The sequence below is a fragment of the Callithrix jacchus genome, chromosome 4 (assembly GCF_049354715.1).
Source record: "Callithrix jacchus isolate 240 chromosome 4, calJac240_pri, whole genome shotgun sequence".
Classification (NCBI taxonomy): Eukaryota; Metazoa; Chordata; class Mammalia; order Primates; family Cebidae; genus Callithrix; species Callithrix jacchus.
This window is the reverse complement of record NC_133505.1, coordinates 128,929,431-128,950,213: the sequence shown is the minus strand read 5'-3', so window position 1 is coordinate 128,950,213 and position 20,783 is coordinate 128,929,431. Positions and strand designations below refer to the sequence as shown.

Here is a 20,783-nt window from a genome sequence, read left to right as displayed (position 1 = left end):
GAGTATTACCAATCAAAAATATCTATTGTATAGTTTTAATGTTGAGCATTTCCTCACAAAAAAAGGCTACTAAATGGTCTGCCTTATAATCAATATCAACTTTTCAAGGGACAAAAATATAGACATTTTAAAGAGTTTGATAGTATTAGCATCTACAAAAAGGAGAGTAGGCACTAAATTGCTTATTCAAGAGAAAATGCTGACAGCTAATGAAAAGACAGTATGTAAGCTTAAAGATATCTATGTTACAATTCAACTTCAGTTTTTTAAATCAATAAATGTTATGAGAAAATTCTAAAAACTTTAGGTTGAATTTATAAGAACATCAATCACAGTCTAAATTAAATTTATTCTGCATCTCAGTTTTCTTATGACACTTCTGTATCACATTATACAGGAATTTTTCTCTGAAGAAGATAAGGCATCTAACCCTTACAGCATGTAACTTCTCTACCTGGTAAGTCCTATAACTGAATCATCACACGTATTATTCTCATTCCATGGCTGACAGTAAACTCCAGGAGCAGAATAGAAATTATTAGTTGTCTTTATGCATTATGCAAACAACACTCAACAAAACACAGAGATTCAAACTCAAATTTTAGCAGAGAGAATGTTAGCATTCATGAAAAACCGAAATGTCATATACTATTTTACCAATTATCCTTGTTTTTAGGGGGAAAAAATCTACAGATTATGGAGTGTTGTAAGCTAATATATCACCAAAACACTGTTTCTGAAAAATATTAACAGACTGTTTCCATAAAGTACAGGTTAAGGTACATCTATTATTTTAAATCAACTATTCTTAACCAGGGTAAACATTAGAGTTGCCTATGAAAGTTTAAAAAATATACATAATTAGACTAAACACTTAGAACTAAATTCTAATACATTCAACCTTCACTTGCACACTGATCTTTTTTCAAAAAAAAAAAACAAAAGCCAGTAGATCTATGTTGACTACTGGCCACAGGCTGCAACCGCTATGCATCTCTGCTTCAAGCCTTCTCCATTAGACCCAGATCCTGTCAGTCACAACCCTATTTTTAGTTCAAGGGCCTTCTAAGCAGGAGGGATCAGAAGCACCCCATCAAAAAAACTGTTGCTTAAACTCAGAGTCTAGTTTACTCATGAGCAAAAAATAGCTGCCTTAATTACTATGTTTCATCTCTTATTAGCAAATGAAAGCTGATAGGCAAAGATTAAATCACAAGGACACAATAAAACAGAGGGATTCCAACTCCTCTGTTAAATTTTCAGCTCATATACTAAAATTTAAAGTCCATTTTACAACACTAAGTTAACTGCTTTTCTGCACAGACTAATAACAGCATACACTGAAAACTCATTTTTTGAACTCATAATTTGGTCCAATGATTTGAAAATATTTGTCATTCATCTTCTGAGACTTTATGCCTTTTATAATAAAAACAAACCAACAAAAAAATAGTAAGACTATACTAATTTTAAGTTAAGAAATTGGTAGTGTATTAATTAAGCTCATAAAATAAAGTATTTCAAAGTTGTTACATTAGGCAAAAGATCATTTACTAAAAGCTACTGAAACATATGGAGTGGCCTTCTTTAGGTAATGAGAAATATTCTTCGTTAAAAATATATAACACTTGGCTTAATTTGATTTCATTTTTTACTTCTATCTGTGCACCCACTATGTAAGAAACTAAGATCAATCACTGACACCCAATACACACCTTTTGGGGTCACAAACAGTACTCATTAAACAAATGCAAATTATGGTCCTGGGGAAAAGAACTTCTTACCTTTCGAATAACTTGTTGCTGTTGTGCATGTTTTGCTCGTAACTCTGACACCTCTTTCCAAAGGGACTCATTCTCACTATGTTATAATTCATTAAGCAACAAAACAAAACAAAAATCAGTCAGAAAACCAGGCCTCAATATCTCTAATTAAGGATATCAGAGAACTTAACTACACTTGTTTTTACTATATATTTTTTCTGAGACCAAGAAAACTTTGGTTCAATTACACAGGAATGACAACTACCTTGACACAACTCCTGAATCATTCGTTGTTTTTTTTTTTAAGATGAAGCCTTGCTCTGTCACCGAGGCTGGAGTGCAGTGGTACAATCTCAGGCCATTGTTACCTTCGCTTCTTGGGTTCAAGCAATTCTTGTGCCTCAGCCTCCTGAGTAACTGGGATTACAAGCATGTGCCACCACAACAAGCTAATTTTTTGTATTTATTTTTAGTAGAGACAGGGTTTTGCCATATTGGCCAGGCTGGTCTCAAACGCCTGACCTCTCAGGTGATCCACCCACCGCAGCCTCCCAAAGTACTGGGATTACAGGTATGGGTCCACCACACCCAGCCCCAGAATCATTTCTCCTTAATTGTATTTTCTGCTACTCATGGCAATATATACACAAAAACTTAAGACATATGCGTACATCCATATAGTAGACAGCAATTTACTACTTTTGACAATCTGACTCATTACTTCTAGCTTAAAAAAATAAGCTAATCTTTCAACTGCGGCTACCAAGTGAATTCAGGCCTTCCTAACCACCTTAGGAAACAAACAGTAGTGATATATACCCCGCACTTACTATACTCCAGGCACTATGCTAACCATTTTATGTGTAATACTTATTTAAAACTTCTCTAAAAACCACCAAGAAATAAGTCATTATCTCTGTTTTATAGACGAGGACACTGAGGTACAGAGACTTGAGGGGAATTGCTCAAGATCATACAAATAATTTGGTAAGTACTGAAGTCAAACTAAAGTCTGTCAGATACTAAAACTATTTTAATTAAGATCTATTTCAAACAAAAGCATACGTAAACCACTAAAATGTTATTCTGATAAAGCATATCCAATAATAAACCAGTAACTTTTATTGGTTAACAGCTTCTTCATTCAACTTTTTAAAATTGAAACTGCACTGTTAAATGTTAGCAGTGCAGATAATGCTGAAAAGACATGATAGATACCCTGCCTATTAAATGCTTTAATTTTCCATCTTTAATCTCCACAAGTCATCTTCTTTAATCCAAACTAATATAAAAGGAACTAGAGATTTACATATAAAGCTATACAAAAGGAGATTTTCTTAATATTTACTGAGTACCTGCCGTATTTTTTTCTGACTCAAATTTTAAAATGCTGTTATCTTCTTACTGAATAAAGATAAGTAGGGCTAGATGCTGTGGCTTACACCTATAATTCCACCACTTTGGGAGGCTAATGTGGATCACTTGAGGTCAGGAGTTTGAGAATAGCCTGGCCAACATGGTGAAACATCGTCTCTACTAAAAATACAAAAATTAGCTAGTCGTGGTGGCACATGCCTATAATCCCAGCTACTAGGGAGGTTGAGGCACAAGAATCACTTGAACCTGGGAGACAGAGGTTGCAGTGAGGTGAGATCAAGCCACTGCACTCCAGACTGGGTGACAGAGTAAAACTGTGTATCAAAAAAAAAAAAAAAAAAAGTTAAGAAGAAGACAAGATATAGAAGATGATTTGGGGATCACTTTCTTTGGCCGGGCGCAGTGAATCCCAGCACTTTGGGAGGCTGAGGCAGGTGGATCACCTGAGATCAGGAGTTTGAGGCCAGTCGGGCCAACATGGTGAGATCCCATCTCTACTATAATACAAAAATTAGCCAGGTGTGGTGGGGGGCTGTAATCCTAGCTACTCGGGAGGCTGAGGCACAAGAACTACTTGAACCTGAGAGGTGGAGGTTACAGTGAGCCAATATCGTGCCATTGCACTCCAGCCTGGCCAACGGAGTGAGGCTTTATCTTAAAAAAAAAATGATCTGGGCATCACTTTCTTTAAGGGCTAAAACTGAGGTCCAAGGAATTGGGTCAAAGGAAAGTTAGTATACACAAGAGACATACAGTAAGCAAGTGGTTAAATACACAAAAGTGAAACCCCAAAGCTTATTCAAAAACGAAATCAAAGTTCAAGGTTCCTTTTTCAATGAAGATACTTGAGTTATGATTAACTAAAGTAATGTTCCACATTCGATTTGGAAGAGAGACTATGTAAACTAACTTAGTCAAGCCCTTGGCATCTATTAGGATACAGAAAAATTCCAGCTACTTACTAAGAAGAGTAATACACCATCTACTCATATACAAGTTATTAGTATGGCAAGTTAGAATATGGTACCAAGAAATGTAGTAAAATAAAATGAAGCATCTTTCTGTAGCTAAAAGGTCTGAATAACACTTTTCCAAATCTATATGAAATAAGTATCAAGGAGGGCAACTCTCTTGTATCACTATTTTCCAATTTTTTGTGTTTGTCCTACTTTTTCACAAGAGTTAGTCCACACAGAGAAGTCTTAAGAGATAGCCATTAAACAAAAGATGGGTAAAATATAGCTTTTTTTTTGTTTTTTTGAGACGGAGTTTTGCTCTCGTTACCCAGGCTGGAGTGCAATGGCCCCATCTTGGCTCACTGCAACCTCCACCTCCTGGGTTCAGGCAATTCTCCTGCCTCAGCCTCCTGAGTAGCTGGGATTTTTTTGTATTTTTAGTAGAGACGGGGTTTCACCATGTTGACCTGGATGGTCTCCATCTCTTGACCTCGTGATCCACCCGCCTTGGCCTCCCAAAGTGCTGGGATTATGGCCCAACATATAGCGTTTTTATGTCATATGCCCTCACTGTCTGTGAACACCATATGAACTAACCTAAGCAGAATCCTATTTCCTACATCATCTTAAAGATCTACTGTCTATCATTAAAACTTATACATCAAACTGTTTTGATATGCTTAGGTTTATATCTTCTGACTATCATAATTAAAACAATATTAAGGTAAAGTCTATGGCCACAAATCAAAGTAAGAGGAACGAATACTTGCAGAAAAATGATCTTTGATCTTGGCTTCAACAAAGAGATCTGAGTACTTACAATGAAACATCAGACAACCTCCAAACTTAACACACATAGACATATATCCAATTCCCATATTAAAATTTTATTTGGAAATAAAACTTTACCTTTTTAATTCAGAAAGCCTGGACTCAATAGTTTCCTGTTTTATTTGAACCTTCTGAGCACTACTTATAATTTTTGTTAAATCTTCCTGACGAATTTTGTTTTCTTCTGGTTTTGAAGATGAAACCTTTTTAAAAAGTAAATTTAGAAAATCAAAAAAACAGTAAATACACATGATTGTAATTCAGAACTTCCCTGTAAGATGAGGTTTTCATAGCCTGTTCAGGAAATAAGATCTGGTTCCAAAACCCTGGGATGAAATTCGAGGGAAAGAATAAACTTCAGAGCTCAATAGGAGAGGAAGCAAGGAATAATCTACTTTAAACAACAAAAAAAATTAATGTGAAGCAGGAATATCTTCAGGTCTTTTTTGCTCCCCTTCTGCCAAGCTCCCTGCAATTTCCCCCAAGCCTCTTTATTACTACATTCCACATTCAATTAAATTTATGCAGTAATAGCTTCATGCTAGGCCATTTTCTTTCACGGTCCACCCCTTTTAGATTTAGTAAATTATCTTATTTTAACAAAATATATTATGCATTAAAAATGTATTACTGAATGCCTACAATGTGGGCATATTTATATTATTAGAGGAGACTTATTGTGGGCACTGGATATATAATAGCAAACTATAGAAGAAGCCCTCCAGGGAGCTGATATTCTAGCAGGAACTTACTTTTTTTAAAAAATAACTTAGGAAAATATAAAGGGAAACAGTTAATTAAAACTTTCTTAGTCTAATTCATCCCCAAAGGAACAGTTGTGCATTTCTCTACATTCTTACTTTCAACAGGTGAAATAAAAATCTTGGCTAAGTACACTCCAGGTCAATACTGTAATTAGCTCATGTTCACAATAGCTCACCTTCCTTTTAATGTTCTCCAACAAGTCGTCCTGTCCTTGTTTGAAGTAAGGATGCTGAAATTCTACAGGACCATCTCTTTCCTGCTTTACAATTCCAGAGTCAATATGTACTACTTTACGGAAACCATCTGAAAAAGTTTAAAAATTTAAATGACTAAAATAAACATGTCAAAATTTGGCAGTGCTTGTATGCAATATGTTTTTCTTTACCATTCTAATGAGAAAAAAATTGCTTAATCAGTAGCTGATAATCGTACTCAAAAGAAAATAGTACTCCAAATAAACTGCTGTCCATACTCACACATATTCAGTTGCCTCACAAAGCTTGCCATGTTATTATGCTTGAAATATTTGGGAAGAATTTCTTTTGCAAATCGTTGCTCATCCAAGACCAGAAAACTCTGGCCATTCTGTTGGGGGGAAAAAAGAAAAGTTCAATTAGTTAAGTTCCTATGACACGTAGTGATATATTTATATACCCCAAAACTGTCTTGAGTAGTCCTTCCTTGATGCCTTCAGATCGACATTCTATTCTTAATAAAAGGAACAAGAAACAAATTGCAATTAAGTAGCAAATTGCAACTAAGCTTTTTGAAGTCAACCTCAAAAGTTTAGGATATATCTCAAACCAAGAACCATGTTATACTCTATGGTGAAATATTAGAAGAATTTCCATTAAAGCAGCAATGAGAAAAAGAAATACAGTATGTAGCCAGCATAATTATTTAACATTGTTTTAAAACTAGTACAATTAAGAACAACAAAAAAAAATTTGAGAGGAAGTAGCAGTTTATAATTATTTGCAGTAGACATAATGGTATCTTTGTAAAATCAATTTAAAAACCTGTCAAGAATTCAGTAAACTATCTGGTTACTAAATATTAAAAGTCACTAGTGTTTTTCTCTACAAAAAAACAAACAACTGAAAACACTACAAAAATAATCAAAATAGCATGGTACTGACATAAAAACAGACATGTAAATTGATGAAATAAAATAGCCCAGAAATAAACACTACCAAAGGATTTTTGATAAGTGTGTCAGGATCATTCAATAAGAAAAGGACAGTCCTTTCAACAAATGGAGCTGAGAAAACTGGGTATTGACATACAAAAGGATGAAGTTAGACCCTTATGTGATACCATATATAAAAACTAATTTAAAATGAATAAAATGATTCCCTGTTTAATAAATGGTGTTGGGAAAACTGGCTAGCAGTGTGCAGAAAGCAGAAACTGGACCCCTTCCTGACACCTTACACCAAAATTAACTCCAGATGGATTAAAGACTTAAACATAAGACCTAACACCATAAAAACCCTAGAAGAAAATCTAGGCAAAACCATTCAGGACATAGGCATAGGCAAGGACTTCACAACCAAAACACCAAAAGCATTGGCAACAAAAACCAAAATAGACAAATGGGACCTAATCAAACTCCACAGCTTCGGCACAGCAAAAGAAATGGTCATTAGAGTGAATCAGCAACCAACAGAATGGGAAAAAGTTTTTGCAATCTACCCATCTGACAAAGGGCTGATATCCAGAATCTACAAAGAACTAAAACAAATTTACAAGAAAAAAATAAACATGCTCATTCAAAAGTGGGCAAAGGATATGAACAGACACTTTTCAAAAGAAGACATACATGAGGCCAACAAACATGAAAAAATGCTCATCATCACTGGTCATTAGAGAAATGCAAATCAAAACTAAATTGAGATACCACCTCATGCCAGTTAGAATGGCAATCATTAAAAACACGAGAGACAACAGATGCTGGAGAGGATGTGGAGAAAGAAAAACACTTTTATACTGTTGGTGGGAGTGTAAATTAGTTCAACCATTGTGGAAGACAGTGTGGTGATTCCTCAAGGACCTAGAAATAGAAATTCCGTTTGACCCAGCAATCCCATTATTGGATATATATCCAAAGGATTATAAATCGTTCTACTATAAGGACACATGCACATGAATGCTCACTGCAGCACTGTTTACAACAGCAAAGACCTGGAACCAACCCAAATGCCCATCGATGATAGACTGGACAGGGAAAATGTGGCACATATACACCATGGAACGCTATGCAGCCATCAAAAAAGGTGAGTTCATGTCCTTTATAGGGACATGGATGAACCTGGAAACCATCATTCTCAGCAAACTGACACAAGAACAGAAAATCAAACACTGCATGTTCTCACTCATAGGTGGTTGAACAATGAGAACACATGGACACAGGGAGGGGAGCATCACACACTGGGGTGTGTTTGGGGGGAAATGGGGAGAGACAATGGGGGGCGGGGAGTTTGGGAAAGATAGCATGGGGAGAAATGCCAGATATAGGTGATGGGGAGGAAGGCAGCAAATCACACTGCCATGTATGTACCTATGCAATAATCTTGCACGTTCTTCACATGTACCCCAAAACTTAAAATGCAATTAAAAATTTTTCTTTACATAGGCAATAGTCTTATTGTGAAAGCAATTTTCAGCTTGGGTTTCTGTATTTGAAGCTGAAAACCTTCTGATACAGATCTATTAACTGTACTTATATTTCCCTCCATATTTCATGTAATAGTTGTTTCATGGAGGGAAATATGAGTATAGTTAATATATCTGTATAGGCCGGGCATGGTGGCTCACGCCTGTAATCCCAGCACTTTGGGAGGCCGAGACAGGTGAATCACAAGGTCAAGAGATCGAGACCATCCTGGTCAACATGGTGAAACCCCGTCTCTACCAAAAATACAAAAAATTAGCTGGGCACGGTGGCATGTGCCTGTAATCCCAGCTACTCAGGAGGCTGAGGCAGGAGAATTGCCTGAACCCAGGAGGCGGAGGTTGCAGTGAGCCGAGATCATGCCATTGCACTCCAGCCTGGGTAACAAGAACGAAATTCTGTCTCAAAAAAAAAAAATCTGTATAGGAGTATATCTTATCTTGGTATACTCTTCAGAGATATAAACATGTAAACCACACACACACACAAACACACCAGGAGGTCCCACTAAAATTAGTGCTGTAACAAATAATCCCCAAATCTCAGTGACTTAAAACAACACATGTTTATTTCTTGCCATGCATGTTGCTCATGTCTACTGTGAGTTGGCTCTGTGTCATCCTCTCTCTGGGATGGAGACTGATGGAGAGCACTAACTTGTAAAATTGCATGTCACTGCAGCAGAGGTCAAAAGACATCCTACAGATCTCATGCTGGCAATTGGATGCTGTAGCCCAGAAGTGACACACATCATTTCCTCTTCCAACTCACTAACCAGAACTAGTCACACAACCCTGCCCAACCACAGGATGAGGAAATGCAATGGGACCATGTACTTGGAGTGGGAGGAGAAGTGGAACAGCACTAAAGACTACCAACATTTACTAAGTATTGAAGCTGCTAAATAGGGCTATTCAACAGAGGAGAAATGAAGGGTGGCTGGTAAATAAGGGAAAGAGTTTTGTTGTTGTTAGTATTTGGATTTTCCTAAACCTTGAAAGACTGAAGTGTGACCATAGAGATAAGTGCACAAATCGTAAATGTACAGCTCAATGAATTGTCAGAAAGTGAACTCATTTGAAAAATTATCACCTAGATCAAGAAATAAAATATTACCAGTTCCCTAGAAAAAAAATAGACCTAAACGTAAGAGCTAAAGAAAACTTAATATTAGAGCAAAAGCTTCATGACATTAGATTTGGCAATGATTTCTTAAATGTAACACCAAAAGTAACAAAAGCAAAAATAGACAAATGGAACTACATCAAGTCTAAACGCTTTTATGAAAAGACTACCAACAGACTGAAAAGGCAGCCATCAGAATGGGAAGAAGAAAGTGCAAATCATATATCTGATAAGGAGCTAATATCAAGAACACAGATTTCAAAATATAAAAGCAATGAAAGACAAAAAAAAAAAAAAAAAACCAAACCCAATTAAAAATGAGCAAAGGACCTGAGTAGATATTTCTCCAAAGAAGATATACAAACTGCCAATAAGCACATAAAAAGATGGTTAGTAACACAAATCGTTAGGGAAATAAAAAATCAAAACTACGAGATACCAATTCACACTCATTAGAATGGCAATTTTCCAAAATTCATAAAATAAGTGTTGGCAAGGATGTGAAGAAATTGGAATCTTGGTGCATTATTGGTAGGAATGTAAAATAGTGTGGCTGCTGTGGAAAACAATATGATAGTTCCTTAAAAAATTAAACAAATAATTACCACATAACATTCCTAACAATATACTTAAAAACAACAACGATAACAACATAAAAGCAGCAACTTGAACAGATATTTGTACCTCATGTTCACAATAGCATTTTTCACAACAGGCAAAAGGTAGGAGTAACCTAAGTATCCATCAACACATGGTGAAATATATATGGATAAAATATGGTAGAGACATGCAATGAAATATTATTTCGCCTAAAAAAGGAAATTCTGACAAGCTACAACACGAAAAGAACCTTATACTGTGAAATAAGCCAGTCACTAAAGAACAAATACTATACAAAGTATGAAGTTTGTATATGAAGTTTCTATGATAGCCAATTTCATAGAGACAAACAGTAGAATGGTGGTTGTCCGGGGCTGGTGGGAGGAAGAGATGAAAGTTATTGTGAAATAGGTATAAAGTTTCAGTGTGGAAAGATAAAAATTGTTCTGGAGATGGATGGTGGTGATCATTGCCTAACAATGTGAATCTAACTTAATGCCACTAACTGTACACTTAAAATGGTTAATTTTATATTATATATATTTACCACAATTAAAAAAATTACAAACTAAAATGAAATAAAATCCCAATGAGAATAGAAAAATGAAAATAAAATATCTAAAAATAAAATTTTTAAAAATACAGAAACTTTTAAAATATTAAAACTATAGAAATATAAAAGGAAGACAAATGCAGTATTGTAAAGGTGTCAATTCTCTCTAAATTAACCAGTACATTAAATTCTCTCTTAATTAAAACAATGATTTGTGGAGTAAAGATGAACTGATGCTATCATAACCAAATATTAGATGCTTATGTTCATTTGTAAAAATAACTACATAACAACAGGCAAGAAAATACTGCGAACAATGGAAACGTGTATTTTAATCCTACCCAATTTAGATTATAAAATTATATTGTTAACATTTTAGTACAAAAGAAGGTGTAATTAAATAGATGAATAGACTGACTAGAGAGGATAAGATGAAGTAACATATCTATTTGAGAATTTACCAGGCAATAAGTCAAGATGGCATTCAAATGGAGGAGATAATCAGAACAGAAAAGGATTATGAAATTTTCCATTTGGAATGAAAATAGCTCAATGCCATCTCATTCTATACAAACCAAGCTTTTGGAGACATGACATAATAAACCTAGAAGACATACAGATAAAATATAATTTTATCCATGGAGACTGCTAGCTTCCTACTCTATCTCTACTCTCTACTTTCTTCCTAACAGAAACAGGCTTTTTATGAAAAACACATTGTGAAAGTTAGAAGAGGCTCAGACTCATAATTCAAGAAATGTGCAGCAAAACAAATAATTTTCCCTTATTAAATTTAAAACACTTGACAATATCCACTATTGGCAACTAGATAATTATCAAAATTAAAATGCATACATCTTTTCCTATCTTAAAAGAACTTTTCCTCTTACACCTTACTTATTTTTCAATCTACCCATTTGTCTTTTCCTTAACTGAAAAATTTAACAAGCAGGCATTTTAAACCCCCCTTCTCCAATGCAGGACCATCCACTTACTCTCAGTAAACACTGTTTTTGGTTCCCTTACTCTACTGAACCAGATTTCTAAAATGTCAAATGTCAAATTCAATGCCTTCTTTTCAGTCTTAATCTTCCTACACTTCTCTGTGGCATTTCATTTGGTACAACTAACAATCCCCTCCTTAAATGTTCTACTCTCTGGACTTTTATGCTAAACACTATTGAGTGTCTTATCTCATATTTCTGATTTTCTTCCACCCATCAAACAAGAGGTAGCTATGTTTTCCAGGTTTTTATCCTTGATCATGGCACTATTCATATTTTTTCCTTTGACAATCTCCTCCACAGTAGTGTATCTTAGAAGAACACAAAAGAAGAGAGAGACCAGAACACACACTCTATCTCTCCTTACACCATTGTGAAGACACGGGGAGAAAGCAGCTGTCTGCAAAGCAGAGAAAGCCCGAATGCAAGAACAGAAATGGCTAGTGTTTTCATCTTGGACTTTTTCACCTCCAGAACTGTAAAAAATAAATTCCTGCTGTTGAAGTCACCTGGCCTATGGTATTTTGCTATGGCAGCCCAATTGATTAAGACAGTATCTATATGAACTTGTGACATAACACAGAAGTGGCAATATAAATCATTGGCAAATGAAAAACTACTCAGTAAAGGTGCTAGACAACTAGATATTATATGAAAAATAGTGAAATTGGATCCCTCAAACCACATATAAAATCAATTCCACATAAATGGAAGACTTAGATATAAAACACAAATCTTTAAAATTTTCAGAAGATGGAAAAGCATTTTTCTCTCCTTAGTGGAGGTAGAAGAAAACAATCTGAAGAAACAAAAAGCATGAAACACAAGAAAGACTGATATATTTAATTATACTAAAATTAAGATCTACTCATCAAAAGAAGGTAAAAAGTTATAAACTGAAAGATACAGCCAAAACATAAACTCAAAAAACGAATATGCAAAATATATAGGAATTCTCACAAGTAATAAAAGGCTAATAGAAAAATGGCAAAACAAACATTTCACAGAACAGGAAACACAAATGGCCAAACAAATGTGAAAGGTTTTAGAACTCATTAATAATCAAGAAAATATAAATTAAAACCTGAGACAATACTTTACATCAACTAGATGGGTAAAAATTAAGAAGAATGATAATAATACACAGTTTTGAAGAAGCAGATTAACAGAAAATCTCACACATGGCTAATTGGAGAGTAGGCTGGTTTGATCTCCTCGGAAAATAATTCACACTATTTTGATGTTAAGTATCTCATACCCTATTTCCCAGCAATTCATGCAAGTATATAGATTTTAAAGAAACTCTAGCCTATATATACCCGGAGAGGTATATAGGAATATTCCTAACAGCATGTGACACAGTTGATCTCTTTCCTGAGCCATTTTCTGTCATTAACTTCTTTGTCATTGTTCCTTCTCAGCCTCCTTTGCTGGGTTTTGTCTTCATATTCTCTAAATCTTGGAATACTACATCTTTTGGTTCCTTCTATCTTCACAGAAGATGATTTCATTTAGTCCCATGGCTTTACCAGTCACAAGGTCCAAAGTCCATCCTGAATGGCAAAGTCTTATACTGAACCACCTATTCAACATTTCCACTTGGATATTTTGGAGTGTGGAAGTCAGTCAAGCTATTCAGAAATATTCCTGTTTTTTTCTAGCAGTGCACTTCCCTAGCCCTTTTGAAATTTAGGTGTGGCCTAAATTTCTTAAGTTTGATTGACTAAGCATAGTCAATCAAACTTAAGAAAAATTAAACAATTTTTAAATCATTTCAAATACAACTATAGATCAATTTTTAATCTCAAAGTTAATATAACAAAAACAATCTCCAACATATCTTCCCCCATATCTCTGCAAATGAATTTATCCTGTAGTTCACACCAAATTTATGAACCGTTCTTAATTCTGTTGCTCCTCCAACCATAGTCAATTTATCAGCAAATCCTACAGCTTTGCCTTCAGAATAGGTATCAAAGCTGACTACCTCTCAATACCTCTATTGCTGCTACCTTAGTCTTAGCCACCAATATTTTCAATACAATATAGGAAAACTGTGATAGTCTTCTAACTGGTCCACTCATATCCAATCTCCTCACTACAGATTTAGGGCCCTACCATCTGCTCCTGCCTACCTCCCCACCCTCACTCTCCTATTCCCTAAAGATACTCTAACTACATGGGCCTTCTTGCTTCCTTGAACAGCCACATTCAAGGCCTTTCCTTTTGTCATCCCCTTTGTCTGGCCCATCTTTTCTAATCATTAAGATCTCTCCTCAAACATCATCTCCTTGGAGTGGCTTTCCTCATCACCTTACCTAAAATATCCATAAAACCTAGTCCGTTGATGGGCCAGTTACCAATTTCTTGCTCCAAATTCATTCTTCATTGTCTGCTCTACAAGCATAGAGCTAGGTCCCTTAAATAAACATCTTTCTTTTTCTAGGTGCCATGATGTTAAGTTTTGTCAGCAAGGAAATATTAGAGAGATATTACAAGAAAAAGGAGTTCTTGTTCCTGGCTCATGTGTCCTTGGCAGGCTTCTTCAGTGGAGGCAGGTTCTCCAGTGTCTAGCTCTTGATATTAATGGTGGTCAGCAATACTCAAAGGCCAACAGCTTTCCCTGGTGCTCCCTCTCCCTTGGGAGGTTTCAAAGCAGGGTATCTCTAAGAAGAGACCTCTCCATAAGCAATTTTTTAGGGTACTCCAGAACGGAGGTTTGTAAACTTTTTCTTAATGGGACAAATAATAAATTAGGCTTACAGATTATAATATCAGAACTCTACTTTTATAGTGAGAAAGCAGATATAGACGATATGTAAATAGACTGGGCATAGCTGTGTTCTCATTAAACTTTATTTATAAAACAGCTGGCAAATGGACTGTACTTTGCCAACCCCTGACCTAGAAGGCATATTTCCCAGCAAGTTTTGAAGGATACATTTCCAGTAAGTTCCACCAGTACAACATTAGTGAACTTCTCTGCAAGTCACTGAGACATGGCCATATTCTCTTCAGCAAGGTAAGGATCTTAGCCTTGGCAAAAAGTGTTCTTACTTGGGCACTCTATCTCAGCCTTATCAGTAATGGCTACTTTGTTGTTGCTGTTGTTTAGTAATAGCTACTTCTTAAAATTTTTCCTGTATTCTTTGGATTTTCTTTAGTTTCCCTGATATAGTTGGTAACTCTATTAAACTTACCCTCTTGAAAGTACCTGTGGCTTCTGACTTATATTGGACTTTAACTAACACATTGTTTAAAGGCATTTATCACTAACTGAAATTATATTACTTGTGTTTTGCTTGTTTTTAATTTTTTTTTTTTTTTTTAGAGACAGGGGTCTCACTATGTTGCCCAGACTGGCCTCAAACTTCTGGGCTCAAGTGATCCTCCCAACTCAGCCTCCCCAGTACCTGGGACTACAGGCACCAACTGCCACTGCCAGCTTGTATTTGCTAAGTTTTTATTTATTGATATTCACCACTCAAATGTAAGCTCCATAAAGGTAGGCATTTGTTTCATTACTAAATGAATTCCTAGTACCTAGCATACTATCAGGTAATAGCAGATTCACAAGCATCTGACTGACTAAATAAGCCTCCGGCCAAATAAACTGGATTTTAATTTTAGAATTTCAACAATTTGATTATATAAAATAGGGAGATGACAATAATCTCTTGCTTGTACCTGTGGTCATTCACTCCTCATTCACTCACATAACTCTATCTCTGATTATTGTATTCCCCTCAGTCTCTACTCTAAAATTAGTAAATAACTTATTTGACTGCAAAAATTCACCTTCCTGACTTTTAAACCTCTGATGTTCAAGCAATATAATACAGAATCTCCCACTAAGTATTTGACAAGGAACAGAAAACTACTTCTGAGTAAGGCAGAAAAGACTGGCAACTTCTCCTTAAACCTTACCCACAAATATTAGCAAGATTCCCAAGAGTAGGAACAGTAGTTACTCTCCAAATTAACCTTTTGGCACTCGGTTTAGAACACTCAAAGTATTCCTAATAATCTAATACTTCATCCCCATTACTTTAAAACACTTTTTAGAAAAAAAATTTGTGACTTACTTTAAAAAACAATCTATAATTTTTAAATATGCACCAGCCACTTCTTTGGAGTTTTTAGCTCATTCTTCTCTTATGTATACAAATAAAAATACCTGAAAATCAATCTTTCAACTTTTCTGCAGGCCCATCTAAGTTGGATTTTACCCCTGGCCTCCTATACTTGCAGTCTTTCTTATTTTCACTTTGAAATACAGAAATAATGCAATGGTTGCTGGGATGTTCAAAACAATACTAGTACTTTGTGAAGTCCAAGGGCCTACTGCTCAAATTCATTCAAAATAGCTAGAAAACACTGGAAAAATTCTGTTTTTGCCCTCTCTCCCTCCTACCTATTTCCTAATTCATCTCTGCTGACATGAGGGGGATAGAGAAGTAGAGAATGCCAAAGGGCACAAAAAGGGGGAAAAGCTGAGTATGAAGTCTTTGGTGGAAATCACTTCATTTTCTCATTGACGAACAGAGACAAAGGTATCAACACTAACAAAAGAATGACCTTCTGGTTCTTTCCTTCTTTTATACTGCTTCACTTCAGCATACACTGATTATCACATTTCATTAACTGTAAAGGCTGTTTTTTACTATATAACTTTATTTAACCTCTATGGCCTCATCTCTGAATATCAAGTTTCACCAGTTGCTTCCAAGCTAACACATGCTCTCTCTTTAGAACACTGTTACATTTAAAACAGTTTTAGGTTGTCTGACAGTACAGTCTCTGTACTTGATTCTGGCAACAGACTATCAAAGCCAATAATAGTTCTATAAATTTTTACATTTAAAGAAAATGTTAAAAAAATAAAATAAAACTTTTCATTTTTGTTTTTCAGAAGAGTAAGGAAAAAGTAGAAATATGTAAACCATACCTTTCTTTTTTTGAGACAGGGTCTCACTCCGTTGCTTAGGCTAGTGTGCAGAGTGGTATGATCTCAGCTCACTGCAACCTCTGCCTCCCTGGCTCAAGCCATCCTCCCACCTCAGCCTCCAATTAGCTAGGACTGAAGATGCATGCCACCATACCTGGCTAATTTCTGCTTTTTTTTTTTTTGGTAGAGACAAAGTTTTGCCACGTTGCCCAGGCTGGTCTTGAACTCCTGATCTCAAGCAATCTGACCATCTAGACCTCCCAAATTGCTGGGATTATAGGCATGAACCACCACGCCCAGCCACAGTATGCTTTCCTAGAGACAGTCTGGACCTAAGACATTTGTATTATTTTAGAGTCAATAACACATTTAAGTATAATTTCAATTGTTCAGAATATTATATTCTTGTATTTAATGGTAAGAGGTATTATTTCACCTTTCAATTTTGTCACATTGCAAATTTCAAGGAAAACTAAAGTTATATAAGTCTCCAGAGTCATTTTATGAAGTTTTCCAAAATGCAGTTGGTTAAGTTTTTTTTCCCTTGCCTTACACTCAAGGTAAAGAAATAAATTATTTTCCACCATTGGAAAAAAAATTGCACAAAATGCTGTGTGGTTCCCAAAACAACTGCTTTTTCTAAAAGTTCTCAACGATTTTCATAGTATAAATGCTAAATTACCCCAACAGAAGTGTAACACAATAAGTTTGAAGGAAACCAGAAACCACTATAAACAGCAACTTAAAAGATTAGAGTACCTGGGTGCCAATGGCTCACGCCTGTAATGTCAGCACTTTGGGAGGCCAAGACGAGCAGATCACTGGAGGTCAGGAGTTTGAGACCAGCCTGGTCAACATGGTGAAACCCCGTTTCTACTAAAAACACAAATATTAGCCAGGCATGGTGGCGTGCGTCTGTAATCCCAGCTACTGGGGATGCTGAGGCATAAGAACCGTTTAAGCCCAGGAGGCAGAGGTTGCAATGAGCTGAGATCATACCACTGTACTCCAGCCTGGGTGACAGTGATATAACAACTCAAAAAAAGAAAATGTGATATAATCTTCAAGAAATTCAAAGCCTGTTGAGGACTATTATATCATTATTCCTACCACTCCCATTACATTTTCTAGGAATTTCATTTATTCATTAAAAAAAAAAAGATGAAAGTAACTTATTTTGTTTTTTCCACCTAACATTATTGTTAAAGTTTTACTTTTCAGGTTAGCACTGCTTTTAGAAAAATCTATGCAAAGTATGAGTGAGACAGCTGCCTAAGCTATGAGGCTTAGCCCTAGACAACATTTATTCAGAATTGTTCACAGACTTATGGCAACCAACATTTTTGGTATAAAACTAAATATGATGTCAACTTGTATTATGTCTAGTCCTATCAGAGGAAGACTGATCTGGGGGCTCAGAAATCTATTAGGGTTAGGGGTGTCCAATCTTTTGGTTTTCCTGGGTCACATTGGAAGAAGTATTGTCTTGGGCCACAAATAAAATACACTAACACTAATGATAGCTGATGAACTTAAAAACAAAATAGCAAAAATATCTCATGTTTCTTTAAGAAAGTTTATTCATTTGTATTGGGTCACATACAAAGCTATCCTGGGTGGAATCTGGGCCTCAGGTTGGACAAGCTTGTGTTAGGGTCTCATCTCCAATCTTGGCTAGCTATATAATTATGGATAAAGAATCCCACCAGTCCAAGCCTCAAATCCTCATCTATACAATGCTGAGGCTAACCTAAGATGATCTCTAAGATTCATTTCAAACATAATTTTATCTTCATCATTCCTACCACTCCCATTACATTTCAAGGTATTTCATTTATTCATCAAACAATTATTAAACACCTACTGTGTCTCTAGCACAAACAGTTACTGAGTGTACATTTTGATCATACCACTGGCATATTAGAAAATTAGTTAACACATAAGCTTAAAGTTAATAATGGGATTAAGAAAAAATAGTTAAGTGGTTTATTTGGTTTAGAACTCACAGAATGATGGATTTATGGATCAGTACAAAACTCTCCACATTTGACACTGCTCAGAAAATAAGAATGTTATTAAAATACTGTGACTAATCAAAATATAACAGGTCTACCACTGACACGATAAAACCAACTGCCAATATGTATAAACTCTATTTCTGGCCCATAAAAGACAAAAAGGTATGATAAAGTCAGCTTTCATGGGGACAGAATCTCAGTCCAATCTCTAACACGAATACATTTCTGAATAACAGTCTGTGCTGATCCTTCTTGTCAACTTTTAATCCTTCCAACTGATGAAAAACATGAGACATCTGTTTATTTTAAGTACATGCTAGTGGCTGGCTTTTTCATCTTCACTTAGCTTTGTACAATTGTACAGAATGCATTAAATGCTTAATACAAACACACACAATGCCTCCCACTCAACTCCTAGCAGGGAATGGGGGTAAAAGGATAACTCAGATAAGGAACACGCAAAAATTAAATCCTAGAAGAAAGATGGAAAAAAGAACAAATAATAACACAAGGCAAACTATGGTATTAAATAGTTAAAACTTCAGGGTCTTAATAATGTGTTAACTCCCTGTTAAGACAAAAATAAATAAAACTGAGGGTTCCTGTAATAGGAAGAGAACAGGAAAGAAAGGCAGGAGGAGGAGGGGAGATAACATTTACTCAGCACGTTACAGGTGCCAGGCACTATGCAGGTAGTTTTCGCTTATTCTTCTCAGGAACTCACACATGAAAATATGCCTCAACAGGTGACCATCTGCAGTAAGAGTTAACCATTGCCCTTCATAAAAAGATTCCAACAGCCTAAGGGTGTATTCTAACGCACTGGCACTGTGGACGTAAACAATCATTCTGCCTAGAATCTTGTATTTGGAACTGGAAGAGGTCTTGGATCACCTAGGCAACCCATCCATCTTATAAACGATTAACCTAGACCAGACAAGTTAAGGGGCTGGACTAAGGTCATCCTTGTTTAGAAGCAGAGTTGGGATCAAACCAATCATCAATACATGGGTATGCCCCTCTGCTGGTAACTGTTCAGTGAAATTGAGTCATTACTAAGTTACTGACCACCTATTAGTACTTTATTAAAACAATCCTAATTATCCGATTATACAAACAGCACAGAATCTCCAAAGAATTTGTCAATTTCTATATATGTTTTAAACCAACTGATAACCAGTAACCTGTGTTTGAATCTGTCTATTTCCCTGACTGCTCTCCTCATTAAGATCCCAGATGCAGAGCGGTGTTGGAGGAACGAGAGGTGATCGGTCGCTGAGGTAAGGATCGCCTCCTATAAAGCCCCACGTCGATGATCCTGGCCCTAGGCTCCCTGTCCCCTCCGCGATTTGTAACCCCTGAGCCGGGCTGGAGGACGGAGGATGAGTGTGCAGTAACGTGGCTCCCGCGCCCTCGGCTCGCCGATTACCCTCGCGACGCCGGGCCGGTTCCGAACGCGGACTGGACCGTTAAGGGGCTGCCTGGGCCGCTACGCCCCGCGCGGGCCGCCCCTCCCCCACCGCGGCCTGAGGCGAGAGGCGCTGCCGGCCGGGCCCCCACGGCTCCCCGAGAGAACAATACAGGGGGTCCCCCGAGAGACCGTACACCAAGGCTCGCACCGCGGGCCTCGCAGACAGCGGCGAGCCGCAAGGCCGCGAGAGACCACCCCGCAGGAGAGCGAGTGAGGAGGCGGTTATTTAGGGGGTTCAGAGGCCGCCGTGGCCTGACCGTACCTGACTCCAGGTGATGAACTCGTTAGTGTGGGTTTCCTCCACAAGCGTCCACAGCTTGCTGAGGAAAGCCGGCACGTTCGAACTCTGCTTCATTGTTAACGCGGCGCAGGGATTCCAAATTCTACACCCGAACACTGTGGTAGTGGCGACGGCGGTGAAGGCAGCAGCTCCCGGAGAACGCCCACAACGCAGGCGCAGCAGATCTCGGTCCCCGCCCCCCAACCCCGCCAGGCGCGCGGTGAGGCCGAGAGGCAGGGCTGCCGCACGTGACGGACAAGTCTCCTCGCTCCGCCTGTTCGCGCAGTGGTTCCGCGCCGTTCCAGTCCCTGGCCAATCCCAGAGGCCGACCGCACGACAGAGAAAAGTGATTGGCTACTACAGACATGAAGGGGGCGGGAGCAGAAAGGGGTGGGAGCAGAAGGGGGTGGGAGCAGAA

General features: G+C 37.1%; 1 protein-coding gene across 5 annotated transcripts in view; it reads right to left on the bottom strand.

The window, feature by feature from the left end:
• The window catches only part of HSF2 (heat shock transcription factor 2), a 35,244-nt gene extending 14,725 nt beyond the window's left edge, over positions 1-20,519 (bottom strand). For 2 of the 5 annotated variants that reach the window (XM_078370004.1, XM_078370006.1), the window contains exons 1-6: positions 20,348-20,519; positions 17,356-17,472; positions 6,169-6,277; positions 5,868-5,995; positions 5,006-5,130; positions 1,785-1,860 (exon numbers count right to left, since the gene is read on the bottom strand). In XM_078370004.1, the coding sequence (XP_078226130.1) occupies positions 1,785-1,860; positions 5,006-5,130; positions 5,868-5,995; positions 6,169-6,199 (360 nt within the window). In that variant the 5' untranslated portion in view covers positions 6,200-6,277; positions 17,356-17,472; positions 20,348-20,519. Of the gene's footprint in view, positions 1-1,784; positions 1,861-5,005; positions 5,131-5,867; positions 5,996-6,168; positions 6,278-17,355; positions 17,473-19,798; positions 20,078-20,347 lie in introns of those variants that run through there. The other 3 variants (XM_002746918.5, XM_002746919.5, XM_078370005.1) reach the window with 2 other exon arrangements.
• Positions 20,520-20,783: the final 264 nt, after the last annotated feature.